Genomic DNA, 24004 nt, shown 5'->3' with positions numbered 1-24004 from the left:
GTAAACTAATTGAATCAAATTGTTTAAGAATCAAACTGTGGCTAAAGAAAAACAAAAAATAGGAGCATTTATTAATCACCTACTATGTGTCAGGCACCGTGCTAATCACTGGGGATATAAAGAAGGGTAAGAACACAGTCCATGTCCTCAAGGAGCCCACATTCTAACAGGAAAGACAATATGTAAAAAACTATGAATATGTAAATATATGTACACGTGCACGTGCGCGCACACACACACAGAGTACAAGGAAGGAAATCAGAGTAGAAGATGGGATTTTAATAGAGCCTTGAAGGAGGCCAGGGAATCCAGGAAATTGAGATGAGTAGGGAGGGAGGAAACACTCAAGTATGGGGAACAGCCAGGGGAAAAAATACACAATTGGGAGATAGAGGGTTATGTACAAGTAAGCTTGTGTAGCTGGATCACAGAGTGTATGGAAGGGAATAAAGCATAAGAAGACTGGGGATGTAGGAAGGAGCCAGGTTGTAAATGCCAAATGGAGATTAGATTCAATCCTGGAGGTAACGGGGTTACTGAAGTTTGCTGGGTAGGTGGAGGGAGTAGGGAAGATGACGACTGACAGATCTGCATTTTAATAAGTTAAATCAGGAGTTTTGCGTTTCTTGAAAATAAAACCCACTGATTTTCTATTGACATACAGTGTAAAATGCACAAATATCAAATAGACAATCATAAATAACATGACAAATCTTAAGGAGGACCTTTTCAGCCTCATCTCACTACTTTGGGATACTTCGACTCTGGTTCTTTGTCCTATCTTCTCCCATTCCTTGCTCATGCCACATCCTGGGCTGTACTTGGTGTGGTCTTTTTCTTTGTTTCCATCACAACTTGTTGAAATTCCTCCCTTCAAAGCCACTTCCTCCAGGAAGCCTTCTGTGCTCCCTTTGTGAGGAAGTAACTTAACAATACGACATTATTTAATTTAGTACAATATTATTGGTTTTACTTAGAACTCTGAATTGGTCAATCCCATAACTAATTAGAAACATGAATCCCCTGGTCCTAGGGGTATGATTTCTGTACAAATACTCACAAACACTTTGCTTGGACCTCTCCTTTATAGTTAGCTGTTCTAATTGTTATTGTAATTATTATTTATGTATAAGTGCTTTTCCATTTGATTCTAAGTTCCCTGGGGGCAAAGGTCTTTCTTTATTTCACTTTTGGAAGTCTGATACCTAGCAGAGCACCCAGAATATAGTGGATAAAAACCTACAGACTATTCAGGATGAACACAGTTGTCCTGATCTGTATCTGGCCACTGGACCCAGATGGCTCTGCAGGAGAAAGTGAGGCTTTGTACAGCCCTCCCTTACTTAAATCCAATTCACTTGCATGTCATGGCATCACCTCCCTGATGTCATGGTCCTCTTTGAGAACAAAGGACAAACGACAATAACAAGAAGGGGAATCAACTCTCCAATATCTCCTTCTAAAGAAAACTAAAAATTCTAGTCCTGGACTGGCGACATTAATAATCATCTTGGATAAAAATGAAGACACTTGGCAGAAGTAGGGGGTCCAGTCCTGTGATGTCATCACTGTAAGGACCTCAGATAACTGCTTATGATAGTGCAGATCTGCAACTGTTCTACAACTTAAATTCTTACAAGTTGTCTAGGGCCCCTGAGACGTGCCAGGTTTACATAACAAATATGGGTCAAAGTCAGAACTTGAACTCAGGTCTTTCTCACTCTAAGTTTAAGCATCTGTATCCAATACACCAGGCCACCTCTCCTCTCTAAAAAATATAGACAGGAATATGGTTGGCACACTCTGAGGCTGAACTCTTTAGGGAAGCTGTAATTGATTCCTTAGGGAAACTCATTTTAATACCTAGAGAAATTAAGAGATTTTTTTTCTTCCTCTCCAACCTTTGCAGACTTTTCAGTTGAGACCCAGCCAAAGACCAACTTCTAAAATAAATTCTACATTCTGAAATTCTGAACAAAGAAAAATATGTTGACTAACATTAGTCAAAGGAGGTCAAAGGTTTCTACACTCTCAAATCAAATTCTAGAAATGTGTTCATAAAAAGATTTTCCAAACTCCTTTTTAAAAAAAAAAACTTCCAGCAACACTGACTCAAATGACATTGTTTATAAAATTATACATTTCAGGGTTGTATTTTTGCAAAATTAATACAGTCTAACCCTTACCTGACAGGAATGCTTTTTACAGCACCCCCCTCATTCTACTTTTAGACAACTATAATCATCAGGAAGTTTTCCTTACAGAAAGCCAAAATCTACCTCTTTGCAACTTCCACAAATAGTCCTTTGCTTTCTCCCCTTTCCCCCATCTAGGAAAACAAGTCTAATCACTCTTCCATATGACAGGCATTCAAGTATCTCAACCCAATGCAACAACAATTAAAAGTACATGCAAGACACTATGTTACGTTCCAGAGAAATAAGAAAAACACAAGCCCTCGGGGGCTTACATCGTCTGGGGTGTGGGTAAGGGAGGATATGGCAGGTACACAGGTAAGTAAAGTACAAGACAGAATCTGATAGAGGCAAAGGTGAAATCTTGACAAAGGGTTCTAATATGAGGAAGGAGCAAACATTTTTAGTTTAGGGGACAGGGTGAGGTGTCATGGAAGATTCACTACCTGTGAGCTAAGCCTTGAAGGAAATGTATTTTAATAGGTGAGAATAGGAAGGAAGTCCATTTGAGTCACAAGGGACAGTTAGCTGCATGAATGCAAAGAGACAGGAAATGACAGGTCAACAGTGCAATATCTAGCAGTACAGTTTAACTGAGATGTAATGCGTATAAAAGGAAACACTGAGAAATAAGACTGGAAACGTAGGTTAGAACCAGATTTAGGAAGGCCTTAAATGCTGTCTCAGAAATTTTTACTTTATCCTACAGGAAGCCAGGTAGTGGTATAATCAGGCCTGTGCATTAGGAAAATATTCTTGGCAATCATGTAAAAGAGGGATTGGAGAGACTGGAGCCAGGGAGTTTAGTTAGGAGGCTATTTTAACAGTCCGCGAAGGGATGGGGCTTCAACTTATAGTGGTGGCAGCATGAAGGGAGAAGAGTTAAATGCAAGAGTTGTTATTGGGGTAGAATTAATAGGGTTTGACATCTGATTGGATGTGCAACCATTATGCTCCCACTGTGTCCTCTCCTCTGGGCTAAATATATCTAGTCATTATAGTTTGATCTTTACCGGACATGGGTTTTCCCTTACTTGGACAAGAGATTTTCTTCTTTTTTTTTTTAATATAGTCCAGCCTTTCAATGTCCTTCCTAAAATATGACACTCAAAACTGAATACTTCAGATGTGATCTGACAAGGGCAGAGTATAGTGAGGCTATCACCCTTCTTATTTTGGATACCACACTGCTTTCAATCTAGCCTAAACGGAATTAGACTGTCACGTCACAACACTGGCTCGTACTGAGCTTTCAATCTCCTAGGATCCCTGGGTCTCTACCACATAAAGTGCTTCCTAGCCATACCTACCCAAACCAATCCCTATATTGGCTAAGTGTCGGGCTTTACATATCATATTAAATTCCCTGTTGTTTTCTTCAGCCCACCATTCCAGTACATTTTGGATCCAACAGATTAGTGATCCCATTTTTGAGTCATTCATCTGCAACTTTGAAAAGCCTGCCATATGTGACTTTATCTAAGTCTTTATCTCTAATGATACTCTTTCTATGATGCACATTCTATTCTTTGTGATGTCTGGTCTAAGAGATAGATGAGAGCAATTTTGTTATTCTTCTATATTTTCTGTCTAAAGTCCTCTCAAAGTTCTCTAAGTTTCCAGGAAAATAAATTTTTAATGGTTCTCACTGGATGTACCCGATATCTAAGCAAAAAGCAACCATTCCTAGGTCATAATTGTTATAAATGAGTCAGGAACAGAGATGTGTTGGTAAATGTTTAACAATTGGCTCTGGGGGTGGGGGGAGTATGCATGACACACTTTCAAGTTTTATCTGCATTACTGTCATTTTCATTACTTTCTTAAGTTTAGACAATCAATAAAATAATAAATGAAACCTTGATTTGTAGCATTTAATGGTTTCTGAAGTATAAATGCTCACACTGAAATTTTACAATCACTTTTCATGGCTCCAGTAGACTTTGACATACAAATACATGGTTGTTGTTATTAGGGGTTCTTTTTCATCTCATGTTATTGTGTTCTCAAAAACAAGCAAACAAGTCATCAAGAGGATAACTTGTAGCTTAAATGCTATATCCACTACAAAGGATGAAGTAAAGAAATTATTTGAAGAATTTTACAAGAGCCTCCAAATTAAATGAATATACACTGTGATAATAAGCAATTTTAATGAAAAAAAGAGTATAAGGGAAGATAAAAATTATGTTGGAAAATATAACCTGAGATCAAGAAAAGGAAGAAGCCTAGAGCTGGTAGATCACTTGAAAATTTTTTACCTGTACATAATGAATACTTTGAAGAAGGGAGTTATGAAGCAACTGGACATGGTGATCTTTCTTTGATGCATCTGTGATATTGTCTGTATGCATGTGCCATCCAGGGCTATAGACTAAAACCCAGCCACATCTTCTCATCTCATATGACTTGTGTCCCCGTCTTTCGATAAGTCTTCTACAAAAGTCCACCCACATGCTGGAGGTTCTTTCTCTAGATAGTATGACAATGGGAAGATCCCAGGAGAGCATGAATACTGCCCACTGGTTATGCCTCCCTCTCAATAGATGACTGGCTGATCTCCCTCCTTTTCTGGTCACATAATGGCTCTCATCATAACCTTTACACTGCTCTTCCTAGGTAATTCTTTATTAGGAAGGTGTTATAACCTACTAACACCTACTGTGTTCCTCTACTTTGCCATCTGGGTAACCTTCAACTTCACTTCTTAAGACACTATCATGTTCTATGATTCACAGCCACATAGTGTGACCAGGAAAATACTGATGTTAAAAAGATGGGTCTTTGTTTCAGTGACGTCTACAATCATTAAAAACACTGTGAAATTCCTCAAAAGTCATCCAGTCCATTCCCAACTTCCTGCTTAGTTCTGGATCCAGTTCATATCTGCATATGCACACATATATCTGTCCAATAATATATGTACTGATGTACCAATTCTATGGTTTGCCTATCCATCTGAGTAGTACAGTCTGGACAAGAGGAATTCTTCACTTTACTTGTTTTTCTTATGTGGACAGTTAGGCTGAAGTCCTTTGTGACTAGAGATCTCATTTAAGAGGCTCTAGTCTCTTTCTGAGCTTGGTGAAGTCAGCACAATGTCATCTGCAACTAGGAGTATCCAGAAGACTTCATTGTCTATAAGGAATCCTACCATTTGGGCTCTGCATTAGACATCCTCTACAACACTGGAAAACCTCTACTGAGCATGCATGTGCATGTTTTGTGCATATTAAAAACAAAAGAGCTATCAAAGTTAGCTCTGTTATATTCTTCAAAGAATGTTGTATGATTTTGACATATACATGGGAGAAACCTTGAAAGCCTAAGGTAGCATTTACTCTATCCAATAAATGTTTTCTTTTTAATAGTCAGCAAATAATAGGTACAGTGGGATCTTGTATAGTCCCTACTTTTCTGTCAATTGTGCAATTGTAAAGATGCAATCTGCTGTAGAATATCACCTGGAAAACCTGCATGATCATGTTTCACATGTTCACCACGGATGTCCAAGATGAGTGGGGAGATTTTTCTCATAAAGCTTCAAAGGACAAGAGAAATTAGCTATCTCGTTAATAATTACTGATATTTTGGTCACTTTTGGGAAGCATTAATGAGGTCTCTAAATTACATAAAAATGAAATTAACTACATTGCAAACAGAAAATAACCATTTTACACAGCAGTCACTTCAGAATCCCATTTATGTGTCAGATTATGTAGTCAGATAACCAGTTAGAAAAAAGGTCACAGAAGCTGAAAAATTAGGAGAAAGTAGATATTGCATGACCTTACAACAACTTCAAGCAACTCTGTTTAAACAAATTAGCAATAATAAAAAATAGGAAATGAGCAAAAGTAAAACTGCAGAATATTATTGTTTCTTAGGGAATTTTAAGTGACACAAAACAGATGCTAAAACACCTCAGAGAACCTTTAATATCTTTTGCCAATGAAGCCAAACAACTACCAAGGCAGACTAATAACCAATTCAGTAAATATTACAAATGAGGTGGTAGGAGGAGCATTGCTTCATAAAACTGCAAAAAGCAGATAAGGGAAGGGAAAGGAGGAAAGGGAATAAGCATTTGTTTAGTGCCTACTATATGCCAGGCAGTGTGCTAAGCACTTTTCATAAATACAATCTCAGTTGACAAAGGGGAAATGAACTTGCAGATCTTGATTTAAATGAGATCTAGCTAAGCCAGATCACCCTGAGAACATATACAGAAGGAAGTGGAAGAATAACATACAGATATGGAATGAAACAGATCTGCCAGTATTTCTAGAGCAGTCTATTCTTGTTAACAACCAGTAGTGGAATCACTCTCACTAGTGATACCTACCACTTCAACACTTGATGTGGCAGGAGCAAATAAGAACATGAAGCTAGATCTGACCAGGTACATATGGAAAAAAAAAACCTGTACTTGAGAGAATATATTTTAAATGCATTCAGAGAGTAGTTTATGATTTCTAAATGACAAAAAAAAATTTGTTATAGCACAAGAAAAAGGCAGACAAGAAGACATCAGCAACTATTGGCACACTCTCATTTTCTTGTCTTTATTACTTCTTTATGATAATGGTCTATCCATATATAGATAGATAGATCAGGTGAAAATGAGAAGGGAACATGGAAATATGAGAAGACAATAAGTAGGTTTTCACATATGATTTTCAACAATAGGTCACTTCTTAATGTTCACACAGCTGGTTGAAAGGTGTAGAGAATATATGATCCTACTATGTCCATTGTTTATTATGCTCATTTTTTTTTAAAGCATTTGCTCCATTAGAATAAAAAGCAGCCACATAGACTTTCAAAACAAAGCATCATATCAAACCACACCTCAAAGTTTCTTAGATATGAGCTGCAGATAAAATGAGTTGGACCAGTATTGAGAAGGTATAGAATTGTTACAGATTACATTTGGGAAATCAAATTGTATTTTCAATTATGACAAATTGGTTACTCCTGCTAAGTTTATCTCTTTAACAATAATATCTTGCTAGTGTTGTTATATGGCTGTAATGATGGAATGTCATGAACTCAGAGAGTCAAAATTATTAGCCACCTAAAGGTCAATGGAAAGATATATGGCGACTATAAGTAGGATGCAGGATTTTACAAATAATTACACACACACACACACACACACACACACACAATCCCAAATGAGTGTAAAATGTTATAGATTAACATTCTCATTTTCTTTTAAGACCACGGAATGACATTTTCTCTTGACATTTCCTTTTAGTTTCAACTCATATACCAAATTTCATTGTAATTACTTAAAAATTATAGAGGATGTATCCCCTTTGATAACCTTTACTAACACCATTTTGTTTATAAATCAGTGAACTCAACAACAAATTGAATTTAGGTTGCATCTTGAGACCCTTTAGTAGTATACCAAATATAATCAAAATCAATTGATTTCAATAGAAACTTATCATTAAATAACATAATAGTTAAGCCAACAATACTGAATGTTGAATTTAAATAGACTTTCCTTTATTCAGTTACTTGTGCAAATAATTCAAGAATCTAAGAACTCTTCCTTTTAAATATTTATCATCTTTTAATTTTAAAAATGACACTGATTTTATGGGTAGAAGTATAATACTTGCAAATCCCTAACAATGATACAGACATTTTTATTCTGATCTGAAAGTTTCATACTGCTTACATATAAAAAATAGGACAAGATGGCTATTTTGGTAGAGAAGTAATGTTTGTAAAATCTACTTAAAGCCTTTTTAATGTAATACAAATACAACAGGCATCAATAGATATCATAAATTCACATGTAGTCCCATAAAAATCACACCAATGGTTATACTACCTAAGTATTAGTCGTATGGTGTAAAACTTTATAAGGGTACATACATGTCTGGGCTTTGTTCTAAGGAATGAAGTTAAAGGGCAAAATCCCTAGCCAACAAAGCACATCACAAAGACATATTTAATAAACTCACTTTAAGAAGTGGAATTATTTTAAAATATTTTTAACATATTGAAAAGACTCTGTATGGGCCCTAACAAGTAAATACATGCTAGAGGGCATTGTTTAGATTTCTAGCACTAATTTTGAAATAACTAGTCTCCCTAGAATCTGTACTTATAGGGAGACTATAGTCATCTCAAAACATCCCCACAATCCATTCAATTAAAAATTCATTTATTAAGGGACTAATACTATGATAGGCAACAGAACTACAGAAACAAAAACAAAGTGATACCTGCCCTCAGTAAATGATCATTCTATTGGGAACAGGACTCCTCAGAGTCACAGTACTAGATTTCCAACTTCCTACTATGTACGTTCCTCTTGGAGGCCCTCCTGAGGGGCATCCCCCAGTTTTGGTGGGCATCTCTTGAAGCCTGGACTGCTGGAACAGCTTTGTTGTCCTGCTTTCAGGCTCCCCTCCAATTTCAGCTTTCACAGAAATGCCTGAGTATTTGCCTAACTCACTGCTTTGAGCACATCCTTTCTTTACGCTGTATCCCTCTGTTTTGCAAATCTTTAAAAGTGCTTCACCAAAGTGAGTCATTACTCAAAAATCTTCATTAACATACCATTGCCTACAAAATACAAGTTGAAATTGCTCATCCCAGCACAGGAAACCTTACACAATCTGGTACTAACCTATTTTTCCAACTTACTTCTCACTGCTACTTTACATACTCATACTCCAACAGAACTAGAATACTCAATTTAACTAAAATGCTCATTAAGTACCTACTATGTGCTAGGCATACTTAACTAGTCCTGTAATCTTCCTGTCTACTCCTGCTTGCTTGCCTCTGTCACACCTTCTCACATAGCTGAATGGCCTCCCTCCCATCTCTATCTGTTAAAACCTCTCCCTCTTCAAGGCCTAACTAGTGTTCCCCTTGTTCCATGAAAAGTCTTCTCTGATTCTCCCCCGTGGAAATGATCTCTCCTTCCCCTGTTTCTCCTAATACTTACCCTTGATCTTGCTGCCTCTTCATTCATCATCTTCTACCTGATCCCCCCCCATCTCTCCCACCCCCACCGCCCCATACATAACTTACTGTTCTTTCCATGTCCACTTCTATCAGATTCTAAGGAATTGAAGCCAAAATCTACCTATTCTCCCACCGCATTAGAATGTGAGTTCCTTGGGAATAGGGGCTGTTTTTGCCCTTTGGTGGGGTACCCCTCAGGCTTAGCACAGTGTCTGGCACAAAGTAGGTACAATAAATGGTTTATTAAGCACCTACTATGTGCCAAGTACTGGGGATACAAAAAGATGCAACAACAGCCCCTGCCCCCAAGAAGCTCTAATTCTAATGGAGTGGGGGAACAGGACAGACTTAGGCTTCAAAGACAGTTTTTGCCCTCAAGGAGTTTACAATCTAATGGAGGAGCTTACAATCTAATGGTGAGCCTAGAACATATCCCAATTTCTTGGGATATAATAAGAAGGCACTTAAATGTTTTCTGAATTGAACTTATTCAAATCCCAGATAATTTACATTCTAATCTATCCTCTGCAAAATGGACAATGAGATTAACATAGTGGTAATTAAGTAGGCTATAATTGGGGAATTAAAAATAAAAATTTGGATTTGGGCTCCAGTATTATCTAGTATTACAAGAAAAAGGACAAGCTTACTATATGATGAGGAATTAGTTCTGGTATGCCAACTAATTTCTTTTTTTTTCCTTCTTTCTTTGCTTTCTTCCTTTTGTGTGTGTGTGTGGGGGGGGGCAATTGGTGCTAAGTGACTTGCCCAGGGTCATACAGCTAGTAAGTGTCCGTGACCAGATTTGAACTCAGGTACTCCTGACTTCAGGGCTGGTGCTTTAGCCACTGGGCCCCTAGCTCCCCACCTCCATTCCCCCCCACCCCATCTAATTTCTCAAGAGTAAATATGTTTTAAACAAGTCTCTAGTTAGCTGCTACACAAATCTATTCAAACCTCAACATTACTCAAAGATCCTGTATAACAAGAGCTTGCTGTTTTGCCCAGCATATTTTATGACCTGACTACTTAAAATACTTTGATTTCTAGGTATAGAAATGTTTATGGTGCTGATGTGGTGGAGAGATGGGACTGAAGACCCGCTGCTTTAACACCCCTTTATGGTCTAGTAACAGTGAAAATATCTTCTCAGGCTTCTAACATTTTATAAACTCAAAGGAAAAAAAAAAAGACCTCCCTTTAAACAAAGTCTTTGAAAGATCACTCTGCTTAGGCTGCTGTTATGAAATGATACAATGACAAAATTGGAGGTGGACTCCGGATTAGGAAACCTATATGAATATGCTTCTGTTGCCTCTGGTGTTTCCAAAGCTAAATTAGGTAAAATGACTCAATTTCACTCCGGAGTCTCATATATTGGTAAGGTGAAGTAATGTATAATGTACACACTCGTTCCTAACTTCTCTATTTGTGTAAATAGCACAACTAGGTGTCCATCCCTCCTCAAGGCAGCTAGGTGGTACAGTGGGAAGAGTATCAGGACTGGAGTCTGGAAGACGCAAGTTCAAATCCAGCCACATGGGTGACTCTGGGCAAGTCACTTAAACTATTTGCCTCAGTTTCCCCAAATGTAAAATGGGAATGATGACAGCACCTACCTCACAGGGTGGTGTGAAAGTTAAAGGAGATAACACTTGCAAAGTGCTTAGCCTAGTGCCCAGCACATGAAAGGGCCGATATAAATGCTAATTCCCTCCTTCTTCACATGTACCACCAGAGTCAACCATTTCTCCCACATATAGCCTCACTATTCTCAAGAGTCCACCCATTTTATTCTTGGATTACTACAAATGACTGGCCTGGACCCTTAAGAAGTACTGAAGGTGTGAAGAGCATTATTCCTTGTAATTTTTCCATACCTTGCCACAAGAAGGGTCATGAAATACCATATTTTACTGCATAATCATCACAGATCATATGACAAATTTTTGCAGAAAGTGGGGTGCAACCATTATGTGAAGCTTTTTATTTTGAAGATTGTGCTGGTATTACTTTAAAAATCATTTATTACTAAACTCTCTTTGGTGCGAGATTAGGATGCATGGAATATTCTTGAATATACATTAAAATTGAGTACTGACGATATGTGTGCTGTGAGAATTCTAGGCTTGCGTCTTGTAGTACAGGAGAGATAAAGGCATATCCATATGTCACTGGTGAATACACTGCTGCTCTGTTTACCATTTAGCTGTCAGGAACAGAATTATACCATGCAACGATTACACGATGAAAGGTTATAAACCAATTTTTGGACTGAAAAACAAAAAAAACAGGGTGCGACCATTAATGTGGTGGTGACAATTATGCAGTGAAATACGGTAAAGATATTTCGTTCTTTGTTTGTGCTTTATGTGAGGCAACTAGGTGGTACAGTGTATAAAACACTGGTCCTGGAGTCCCAAAGACCTGAGTTCAAACTTAGCCTCAGGCACATACTAGCTGTGTGACCCTGGGCATGTCATTTAACCCTTGTCTGCCTCAGTTTTCTTACCTGTCAAATGAGGATCATAATAATATCTAGCTCACAGGGTTGTTGTGAAGATCAAATGAGATGATTTGTAAAAGTGCTTAGATTTTTGGTATGTATCTGGTATATAGTAGTGCTTAATAAATACATGTTCCCTTCCTCTTCAGCCCCTTCCCCTTCTCTTTATCACTGAGAAACAGAAACAATTTGGGACATAATTGCTCCATGACCATTCCACTTGAAATACGTTTATACACGAAGGGTTGTTTATATTTCAGCAGTATAACATTGAGCAGATACATGTTACAGCTTCATTCAGTGTGTGCCTGTTTTTGAATTTTCCTATGTTTGGCACATGTATAACTTCATGTATAATATTGTCACAAACATTTTTGGAATGCTAGAACCCGTGTCTATTTTAGTGTATGGGCAGAATCTTTTTAAAACTAAGGCAATTTCACAGACTTAACTGGACTTAAATGTAGTTTAAGGAATGTAACTTAGTTGTATAAGGAAAACTATCTCGATGGCACATTAGAACATAAAAATACAATACTATGGTCATTAAACATTAAAATTAGATTTCCCAGGAATCAGGGTATTTAAAAACAGAACACATTAATCTGGAAGGCCTGAAGAATAGTCCTTTTTGAAAGCATGGAGTGGTTTGGATAACTTCTTATTGGTAAGTGAAATGTGATACTTTTGACATCTTGGGCTATAAACTCCCTTGGATTGTATAACATTATATCCATTGTGTGACAGGCACCATAGCAGAAAGAAAACTGGTTTTCAAGTCAGGATACTCAACTCTGTCAGTATCTATATAAACTTGGACAAATAGCCTTTCCCAGGCCCATTTCTTTCTCATTTCTGAGGTTAGCTGATCTTTAAGATTCTTTCCAGGCCTGAAATGCTACGATTTTTCTAGCCTTCTTACACTTTACTCCCCACCATAGACTCTTTGATACTGTGACACTGGCCTTCTGGCCCTTCCACAAACAAGACGCTCCATATCTTGATTCTAGGTGTTTTCTCTGGCTGTCCCCCATGCCTGGAAAGCTCTCCCTCCTCAATTCTGCCTGCTGAAGTACTTGGCTTCCTTCAAGTCCCAAATAAAATCCCATCTTTTGCAGTAAGCCATTCCCAAACCCTCTTAGTTCTAGTGCCTTCCCTCTGTTAGTTACTTTCTTTTTATCCTGTATTTAGCTTATTTATCTATATTTGTTGACATATGGTCTCCTCCATTAGATTGTAAATTCCTTGGGAGCAGGGCCTATCTTTTACCTTTTTTTGTAACTCTAGTTCTTAGCTTAGTGCTTGGTGCTTAATAAATGTTTATGGATCAAGTGATATTACTCCATAACTTCTAAGGCTCTCCAATAACTTGTGAGCTATCTTCTCCAGATTCCTTTCTTCATTCTATCCTACTTAGGCATTACAGTGTTCCACCTTATTCTCCCTTTCCCCTAGACTCCCTCCCCTCAAATAGCTCAACTATTTTAATGGTTTTAACTGTTTTCTTTATGCTCATGATTTTCAGATCTCTGATTCTGGTTCTGTATTAACACAGGCCTTCAGAACATTACCAGTAACCTCTAGCTAAAAGCCTGAAATCCTTGTCCTCCTTCCCATGTTCCCTCTATCGGACAATGACATCCGGCTTAAAATCTTGAAATCACCTTTGTATAAGAGAGGAAAAAGACAGATGAGTCAATCTGTTTCGAACTGTCATTATTTCTTTCATAATGTTTCTCTCCCTTTTTCTCCATACCCACTCACTATTCTTAGTCTGTACATTATCTCCCATGCCTGAACCACTGGAACGACTTCCAAACTATTCCCATCTTCATTTATGTCAGCTGGCCATCCACCAGGAAAGCAAAGCTTACCTGGACATCTTACCATCTGCCCTTCTTTTCTACATGGAGAAAAACCACCCTCATAATCTAATCTCTAGAGACAACAGCACCCTCCCTTCAGTTAATTCATTCATTTTTCTGAACTTCACTCCGTAAGTCACAAACTTATCTAACCCACTTTACCTAACTGGCCCCCGACCATGCTTCCAATCCTATATGGCTCTTGGATATTCAGTGTGCTTCACAAATATTGATGATTAAACTGGGGCTGAAGGTTCACGATAACATTTTGTCTTTATCTGATACTTTGATACTGATCAATAAATAACAACTCAGTGGTAACTCAATAAATAATAACTAAATTGAGGTACACTAATTAGTGAATTTGTGATATTATTATTGTCCTTTCCAACTCTATTAGCCTGTAATTAAATTTTGTCTCCTCAAATTCTGCAGACGTTGCTTTTCATAGCATTTTCTGGTCTCTTTCTCCGCCTCTTCTTCCCTTATATAGGTTACTTAGCAGTTCATGTTACTGGAATCAATACTGTTCCAACCCTTATCACTTATCTTTCCTGTTCCATCCTAGATCCAACTGCTAAGCACAGAGCCCAATAAGATCAATCATAAAAAGAAAGGACTTGTATATACCAAAATATTTATTAGCAGCACTTTGTGTAGCATCAAAGAACTGGGGGGGGGGGCAAAAGTAGTACATTGACTAGAAAATAGCTAACAAAGTTTTGTTACATGAGTATAATAGAGTATTACTGCATTACTCTATTACTGTTTATTACTGTAAAAAATACAAATATAAAAAGTATAGCTTAGTATGGGAAAATTTATATGAACTGATGCAAAATCAAACAAGAAGAACCAGGAAAAGAGCACATAAAATGACTATATTGTAAATGCAAAAAACAACAATAAAAAATGATCAAACCTGAACATGGTGAACTTGTAATAACCAAGAATGTCTTCAAAAAAGACGTAAGACAAAGTATCTCCTCCTAGGTTCTTTGGCAAAGTAGGGGATTATGGATATGGAACACTGCATATGTCAGATTTTTTTTTCAATGTGTTCACTGATTTTGCTAAATTTTTCTTTTTCATTCATTGTAACAAGGGTTAGCTCTCTGAGAGGGAGAGGAAAATGAATATTGAGGAAATGCAGGGTCAAAAGACATCAGTAAAATTTTATGTTATAAAAATTCTAATTCTCTCCTTTGTGATCTGAGAAACACTGCAAGAAATGTAGAGAAAGGATGTTAGTCTATGAAACTATGGAAGGAAAACACAATATTTTTTAAAAATTGTGTTTTAGGAGAGGGGTTTCTATGATATTTAATCTAACTAGACTGTAAATTTAGAAATATAACATTCTAGTAAGATGTTATTAGCCAGAAGCATCTGAGTGAACATATGACTAATTAACATGGAACTAGGAATATGAGCTCCAACTCCTGACTTCTCTTATCTGTCAATCCGGTCCACCTTAGGAGACAAATTTGTAGAGTCAAAAGAAACCGAGATTTAGGGTTAGAAGATCTGAAACCCAGCTCTGATATTTAGTTAGCTGTGTGATAGTGGCCAAGTCACTACATACATATCGGAGTCTCATTTTCCTTAACTGTAAAACGGGGATAACAATATTTGCACAAACAACCATGGGGTTTTTGTGACGATTGCTCTTTAAAGTGCTATATACATGTGTTATTATTTATTTCTAGCTATTTATTTTGATTGCTTCATCTTTTACAATCCCTTTGCCATCTACATCACATTAAAAAATAAAAATTAACAGCATCAAAAATTTCTCTGTGTTCTGCCCTGTGATAGTACACATACAAAAAAATGGAGTCTGGGACATCTTGAGTAGAAAAATTCAGGTATACATAAAGCTAGGTTTTGCTAGAAAGATAAGGGAGATATGCATGTATACACATACATACATACATACACACACAGACACAGACACACACACATCTATCTCCTGTTGCTCAATGCTAACAAGTGTGGATGGTAAAAATTCAACAGCTGGCCCTGGGTCAGGGAGAAAGAAACTTCTTTCTTACAAAAGTGACAGGTAAACTGGCCAGTTTAGGTTTCAGAGAAAAGGTAAAACAAACCCTATCAACGAGGAGCAAAACTGAACAATCTGTGGTCCTCTAACAACAAAGCCAATGGGCAGCCACTCACTCTACGGTGAAAAAGGGGTTGCAGCCAGTCGGGGCCAGAAAGGACCGGCTCCCCTGGGGCTGCAGAAAGGATGCTGGGGGCTAAGGGGTCTGCTGCCTCCAGATTCTCTAGTTCCGGGAGAAGGACTCTGACGAATAAGTGTGCATTTGTGTGGCCTTGAGTCTACGAAAGGAAGGAGGCTGGGGAGGGGGGGCGCAACATGGGTAGGATGATCAGGATGCAGAGATAGCGTTAGGGCTCTCGCCTTGGATAACCATGAGCGGATTCGGTTCATGGCCAAAGGCAAACCACGAAAGAAAAAAAGGAGATGGGTAGAGGAGAAGGCGCGGTCGATTCCTCTCGCCCAGAGGAGGGGTAGAGGAGAAGAGATGGGGCGGGGGTAAACAGAGGTGATGGGGACAGGAGACAGTACTGAGGGAGAGAAGAGGTGGGAGGGAGGAGAGGTGAAGAAAGTGGTGGGAAGGGAGAAGGGGATTTTACAAAGGGCATCTGCGTCCCCCCCCCCCCCCCCCAGCATCCATTCCCTGCACATATCCCCTCCCCCCCACCCTCGCCCACATCCCCTTCTCCCCACCCCCGCCCCGTCCCCAGCTAGTCTTACAGCTGCTACCAAGGCTGCTGCAAGCTCTGAGAGGCATCTGCAGCCAATGTAGTCTCCTCTTCCCCACCAGCCCTAGGGACCCAGCCGTCCCCACGCTGCGGCGGCCACTCACCCTCGGCCCGGGAGCGGATCTCGGACACGGTTCTCCGCATGGTCGGCATCGCTGTTACTCCTGCTGCTGCAGGTGGGTCCCAGTGCCTGGGAGCAGCTCCTCCTTTTCTTCCCTCTCTGTTGGGACTCTGCACCTGTCACTGCCCAGAGGCCGCCGCCTCTGCTCTAAAGGATTCCCCGCCTCCTAGCCCGGGATCTTGGGGCGCCGCGCTGCCTCCTTCGCAAGCACCCAGACCATTACCCGCCTCCCCGGACTCGGAGGGGCCCCCAGTGAGCCCACACCGCCTAGGCTGTTCCTGCTGAAGCTTCTGCCGCGGCTGGGGGAAGGCGGAGGTGTCTCTGCTAGCGAGCTGGAGCGGGCACTGCAGCCGCCGCGGCGGGGGCTCCAGCGGCGGGCAAGCTCCAGCGCCTCCACGCTCGCGCTAAGGCTGCAGCAGCCCGAAAGGAAAGGGAGGGGGTGAGGGGTGGCACCAGCCCCAACCACGCTACTGCCGGCTCTCAGCTCCAGCCGCCTTGAGAGCCGCCCACCTCTCTGCGGACTGTACCATACTCCACGGGAAGGGGGAGGGAGAGGCGACCAATGCACTCCGGGTACCCACTTGGCGTGCTCTTGTGCCATCCCTCTATCCCTCCACCCACCTTGTCTTCCCACCCAAATTCAATTAACCCATTGCACAGTGGGGAGAGAAACCTCTCCACCCTTCATTTTAGACGCTTGTAGGTTCTTTCCTGACCCCTCCTTTTGCTTTCTGAGCCGATGGAACTGACCTCCCCGGGTCCCAGGCTAGCGCTGTGCTTCTGGATTCTGGGGGAAGGCTGTTTGGGGGCGGTGGGTGAGAAAGATGAGCTAGGGGCTAAGTGGTGAAGCGGCAGGGGCCTCTAGGCGTGAAAGAACCGGGATAGCGAGAAGAAGGAAAGAAGGTGCGCAGAATAATTTCTACAGCAAATTCACCCATTGTGCTGAAGGGGAAATGACCCCAGCTGCACACTGGGGAATCTCCGTGTTGGCAGCTGCACCAACTGCTTGGTCTCCTTGCCCTAGATTAGAGCAACAGGTTCCAAGGGAAGCAAGATGGGAAACCCTGCTTCTTGAGGGTTTAACATGGGAGGGTTCCACGGGAGGCTTGTGGAGCCCGGCATGGTGCTTCCCTTTCGCCTCTTCTCTTCAGCTTGGGAAAACAACAGAGTCAAAATTAAGAGCTGAAATTGGCAGAGAATTTTTTTCCTGTCAGGCCTGGGGCAGAAAAAGAACAGACCATTTAGTCCATGGGTATTAACCGTGCGTTTTAACCTCAGCATTTAAAAAGAAAATTGATTTTACTTCCCTTAACGTCTGTAAATATAAATATTTCAGTTTGGCTAAGATGTCACAGTGCCATTAGAATGTATAACATACACCCTATTTATTTTGAATAACTAATTGGGAGGGAGAACACCCTTTTGTTTTCGAGTTAGATGCTAAGATTCCATTGGCAATGGAGAACTGAATTGTTGAAATAAAAGGGATAAGTTTAAACAAACCATTTCTATTTTAACTGTCTTTGCCTCCCTCCAGCATCTCATAAAAGACTGATTCAAAGTCAGATTTTTTTTTTCCTTGGAGCTCCTATCCTGACTGAGGTTGTTTTGGACAGATCCCTGGGAAATCTGATTACATCCAGGCCTCAAGCCAGAGAAGCTGCTAGTAGCCGGTTGGCTCCAGGAGTGAGTGCTCTTCCCTTGGGTTTCTTTCTGCATGCAGCATTTCCTAATCTTGGGTCTGGCACACTTTAATATTCAGCCAGGAAGTCAACAAATATTTATTAAGCCCCTACTGCATGCCTGGTGGTGTTCCAGGTGCCAGTGTTACTAAGAACACATAAAGCTCGTTCTCCATATTAACAAAGCTCAGTCTCTATAAACATATAAGCTAAGACATTTATATATTTTAACACCCCTAATCCCAAACTAAATACTTCTTTAAAGAATATACTGCCACTGCCTACCACTATTATTTTGTCTTGGCCTGTTAGAGAAAAGAGTAGAGTTTCATGGGAACAGATAGTCCAGATGCTGAAACTAAAACAAAACGATAAAGGTAAGCAGAGCAGAAACATAGAGACAATAAAATAGATAGATAATAAATATTCTAAAAATAATGTAATAAAATCATTGATACTGGAGGGAAATGTTGAGAGGGAACAGATGGGAAATACATCGATCTTTTTGTACTGTTTTGGTAACAGCTAATGCCATCTGGGCAGCTAGTTGGCATGGTGGATAGAGTGCCTGGCCTGAAGTCAGGAAGACTCATTTTCTTGAGTTCAAATGTGGACTCTAACATCAGTTTGTGACCCTGGGCAAGTCACTTAACCCTGTTTACTTCGGTTTCCTTAACTGTAAAATTAGCTGGAGAAGGAAATGGCAAACAGTATCTTTGCCAAGAAAATATTGTGGAGAGAACCAATAATATATTTTCCTTCCTCGTAGAATTTGTAATCTACTAAAAGAATGTAACACTAAGGATATGACATTATTATTCCTAAGAACAAACTAGAAAGAATGAGTGCCTCACACGTACATATATGCAATGTACGTATATACTATGTACATGTAAACCCATACATATGTGTATGTAATATGTCATGTATACATGATATGTATATATACATATACACATAGACGCATCTATACATATATCAATGCACATGCATATAAATAAGCATGTGTGTATAGAGATATGCATGCACATATACATACAGATGTACTTGCATGTATACATATAGGTTTATACATATACATACATACACATATAGTATACACAGATATATCTGTATATATTCACACTTGTGGTTGTCACATATACATTCACACTTGTATACATATGCACATATGTATCGTATCACATGATACAATATGCATTATATGATACATATACATATGTTACTTGTAAGGATAGTTAGGTGTATATATACACATATGTAATGAAATACATTATAAAATTATATAGATGTAAATTCATAGAAAAGTTTTGTAACTATCTTAGATCGCCTTAAGAGGCAAAGAAATTGAAGATAATGTATTACTTCGTAGATTGTAATGTTTAACTGTTAAATATTGTCCCTTCAAACTCTAAATTTATGATCCTGTTGAGTAAAGATAAACTTTAAATATACTGGGTATTCTAACTGCATGAAGACTTTTGGGACATACTTATGGTAGTTGTCCTTCATTCTTAAAGAGGACCAAAATGACATCATTATGTTGGGGTCAAAGTATAGTGTATCTGACCATGGCTGATCAGACCAGTGTGAGCTCAGATCAGGTACAAGTAATTCATACGAACATTTAGAGCAGAGATGTCTCTAAATTTGCATATCTCATGTTTATTTTGAGCTATTGCAATTCTGCTTTGCATATAGAGCACAGCACCCTTTTTGATGTGGGCATGCCAAGCTAGGTGGTCCTATGCCATTGTCTCCCATGTCTCACAATTGAACACACACACACACACAAATACACACATACACACACAGTCACATCACCGGTTTGAATTGATTATTGGTTTATACCAGATTTCTTTTAAAAGAATGGAGAGTGGGATATTTTATATTTATATCAACAAAAGGAAAAGAATAACTCACGTTTACTTAACATTTTATTTTTTATAAAGCACTTGCCTCACACCAATATTACTAAGTAAAAAGGGTAAATATTTTACAGACAAAAAAGGACAAACATTGAAGAGTTAAAATGATTCGTCTGCAGCCACACAGCTTATAAGTTTCAGAATTGGAACTCAAGTCTTTGGATTCCAGGTCGATGCTCTTTCCACTCACTATACGATGTTTTCTCTCCATGTCTGAAGTTAGTGAAACACTCCTCCTCAATTCACACTCTATTTTAACCTTAGTCTTGAAACACATAAGGCACCAATAGATGTGGTACTTTGGGTCCCTTTGCTTGTACACCCCTTTGTTGGTATGTATAATTGCCTATATTAGCAGGGTGTGTGTAGGAGAGGGGCATGGGAGGGGAAGAAGATGGGAGTAGGAATTACATATTTATAAGTGTATCATGTCTAACTTTAATTGATTCCACCAAAAAGCCTACAATGGCACAGTCACAGGAAACTATCATTCAGGAGTGAGTTAATTCCATAGAAACAAAGACAATAAATTCCCAGGCAGACAAAATTCAATTGAGTAAAGCTTAAATTAAATCATTACCTAATAATATATTACCTTTATAATAGGAATATTTGTTTATTTCTCCCCATAACATTTCTTTCCCTCTGCCCCAGAAACTTCAAATTCCTCACCTCTCTGGAGAATGGGAGGAGAGCAAGTGGAGTAATCAGTCTATATAAGCTTGTCCACTGAGGGGAAGGGAAGGTTAGGGATTGATTGCATGATGTCCTGGTACCCTGAAGCTTTGTCCTTTCCACATAATTTTTTTTTCTTCCCCCTACCTGAATGTAGAACTAACACATTTTCTCTATGATTTCAGTTTCTCTAGAACAAAGTTAATTAACTTGGGGTCCATAAATTTATATATATATTGCTAACTTATTTCAATATAATTGGTTTCCTTCATAATCTTATGAAACATGAAATATGGCACAGTGAATAGAGTGTTTAGCCTAAAGCAAGGAAGACCTGAGATCAAATATGGTCCTAGCTGTGTGAACCTGGATAAGTCATTTAACCTCTGCCTGCTTCAGTTTCCTCAACTGTAAAATGAAGATAATAATAGCACCTAACTCCCAGGATTGGGTGATAGAATATTTGTAAAGGGGCTTTGCAAACCATAAAGCACTATATAAATGCTAGCTTTGATCATCATCATTATTAATAGTTATTATTATTAATAAAATCATCTATTATAAAGTATAATTTATAACAAATAATAAATTATTAATAATAGATTATTATGAAATTATTAATAACACATTAAAATTCTTCTTTACTTTCTCCTCAAGTCTTTGTAAGGTTACCTTATATAGAGACTTTTGCCTGATTGACCTCAATTGATCTCCAAGAAAAGGGGTGTTTGAGAGGTATAGCAGCAGGTAAGTCAATCTACTTTGGGGAACTCAAAATACAAGCTTTGGGTAGGCCCCCAAAAAGATCTAAGAGGATCCAAAACGAGCCCTGGATGGGATTTAAGCATTCCTTACGACCACTTCACTTCCCTGGAGCATCTTAGAGGCCAGACTGACCTCTCTAGTAAGCTTTAGGTGTTTTCTAGCCATATAAAACTAGGTTCAAACAATGTTATTAAATGATAACTAGTAATATACAATACATATACACATAAGTGTAATACAAAAATGCCAAGCAGCAGGGGCAGCTAGGTGGCATAGTGGATAGAGCGTTGGCCCTGGAGTCAGGAGGATCTGAGTTCACATCTGGCCTCAGACACTTGACACTAGCTGTGTGACCTTGGGCAAGTCAGTTAACCCAGATTGCCTCACCTCCCCCCCCCCCCCCCCAAAAAAAGAAATGCCAAGTAGCTTGTGAGTAAGAGGTCTATTGGCTTAACAGGAAAGGCAGCAGCTACTGTCAAGAGCCCCTAGAAGGGCATCAGACTCTGATACTGGGGCTGCCTGCTGCCAGTATATCTAAGTGAGGCAAAGCAGAGCTTCCATTTCTGATATCTAAAACTAACCTTTATGACATTGCCTGAATCAGGAACCATGCAGCACTTGACAGAGGGAAAGAAAAAGCAGACCACCATAGAACAATTGATGACAGGAAGTGGGTGTTCCTGAGCTTCTTCCTTTTCAATTCAACTAAAATAAACGTTTATGACAGTGAGGAGCAGGAAACTCCAAGGAGATGATACAGAAAGGATGCATTGGAAGGAGGCTTTGCCAACTGTTCATGGGCTCTGGAGAAAGGTTTCTGTGTGGTAGAGCACCAGCATGGGCTCTGGAGGAATATTTTGAGTGACTGCCCACATTTCCTGGCCTCCCTCAGCAACCTGTAGCTGCAGGCCAGTAAGAATGTATAGTTGAAGACTCCCCTTAAGGCTGGCTACTGGTGACACCACCCTGGACCAGTTGGGAGAGAAGCTAACCAGCCCCTTCCAGCTGTGAGAGAGTCAACAGCTCCATGGAACAAGCTGTATGAGCCAAAAGTAGATGAATTAGGCCTGGATGTAGTCTTGCAAACTTTAGCTGTTAGCCCCTCATTGGCTGATATATTGGCACAGTTACAGGACATTAACAGACATTATCGAAATGCATACCTGGAAAGGAAGTACTTCCTCTTCTACATCCAGTGAGGAAATTTGCCAGACATCCAAACTTTGCTACAAGCCTGAGATCAAATTTCAGAGGATGACCAAGACCTAGTACAAGACATCCTGCTGAATGAATCTTTTTTTTTCCTGGAGATGTAAGAAAGCTATCTTTCTATCCACAGAACAAAGAGACAGCAGCTAAAGTCCAGCTTTATTTCTCCTGTCTCTTTAGAACAAATGTGGGCATATTCTAATGTTTGGAATGCAAATTTCTGGAACACAGTTATTTCATAAAGTGTTGGGGCTACATGTTTCTGACCCCAAGAAATTTGTATTCTATATTGTGTCTATATACAGACCATTCCCTGGCCCTTATCTGAGGCCAACAGGGTGGTAGTCACAGAAGGAAGTAGTCAGGGCAGTGACTGACATTGTTGGAGAAGCCAAAGTAACTACTGAAAGGGGAGACTGTAGTGAAGACAGGCAAAAAGGCACAGTCAGTACCATGTTGGGAGTTTTTTGGCACCCAAAGCATTTTCCCCATTTGCTGTGTGCCTTTACCTTTGGGAGGTTAAATTTGCTTTTATCAGAAATTTAAGGAAATGTGATGAACATGTTTGTCTAACTAAAGAAAAATTCATATTTAAAATTATTCACCTAAGAGTTTGGGGACAAATATAAAAATGACAAAACTCAATGCTAGTGTGGTTGTGGAGAAATAAATATGCTTTTACTTTCCTGGTGGAATTGTAAACTGGTGAGTCCTTGGGGAACAGATTGGCAGCATGCTCTTAAGAAAAGCTCCCAAACATTTATTAAGCCCCTACTGTGTACAAAACACATAGAATAAAAAGACAAAAATGAAATAGATACTCCTTCCTTTCCCCTAGTGAGAAATGATCTTTAATAGCACCATCTGAATTATTTCCTTTCTCCTAGTTTGTATCTATGTTAGAGATCAAGAGATCCTGACTTAAAGGAAAGAAAGATCATTTTTGATTAGGGGAAGATAAGGATAAGGCAAGAGGAGAAACAGGGAAGACTTGATGAAGAAGATGAGATTTGACCTGGGTCTTGAAAGAGGGATATCAAGACACAGAGATGGAGTTCAGGGGAAGGGGTGATATCAAGGCTTGAGGCAATTCTTGTTTAAAATCAAACTAATTTTTATTTACCTAAAATCACCTCCTTTTTGAGACACTCCCTATCATGCCAAACAGTAAGATTATTTTCCTAGTCACTCGGTGTTCCTTGCTGAAGTAGAAAGCTGAAGCATGTAGGGTGAAATAGCAATTGTGATGGGAGGTGTTGCTTCAGACTTGCATGA

General features: G+C 39.3%; 1 protein-coding gene and 1 pseudogene across 1 annotated transcript in view; one reads left to right on the top strand and one right to left on the bottom strand.

Moving 5' to 3' along the window:
- Positions 1-16811, bottom strand: part of ATP8A1 (ATPase phospholipid transporting 8A1) — a 297433-nt gene extending 280622 nt beyond the window's left edge. The window contains exon 1 of the mRNA XM_036763200.1: positions 16454-16811. Coding sequence (XP_036619095.1) covers positions 16454-16502 — 49 coding nt within the window. The 5' untranslated portion in view covers positions 16503-16811. The remainder of the gene's footprint in view (positions 1-16453) is intronic.
- Positions 16812-22279: 5468 nt separating this feature from the next.
- On the top strand, positions 22280-22836 carry LOC118854833 (annotated as a pseudogene).
- The last annotated feature ends 1168 nt before the right edge of the window (positions 22837-24004 follow it).

Source organism: Trichosurus vulpecula, chromosome 6 (genome assembly GCF_011100635.1).
Source record: "Trichosurus vulpecula isolate mTriVul1 chromosome 6, mTriVul1.pri, whole genome shotgun sequence".
NCBI lineage: Eukaryota > Metazoa > Chordata > Mammalia > Diprotodontia > Phalangeridae > Trichosurus > Trichosurus vulpecula.
Note: the sequence above shows the minus strand (reverse complement) of the source record. Positions and strands in the feature narration are given on the sequence as shown.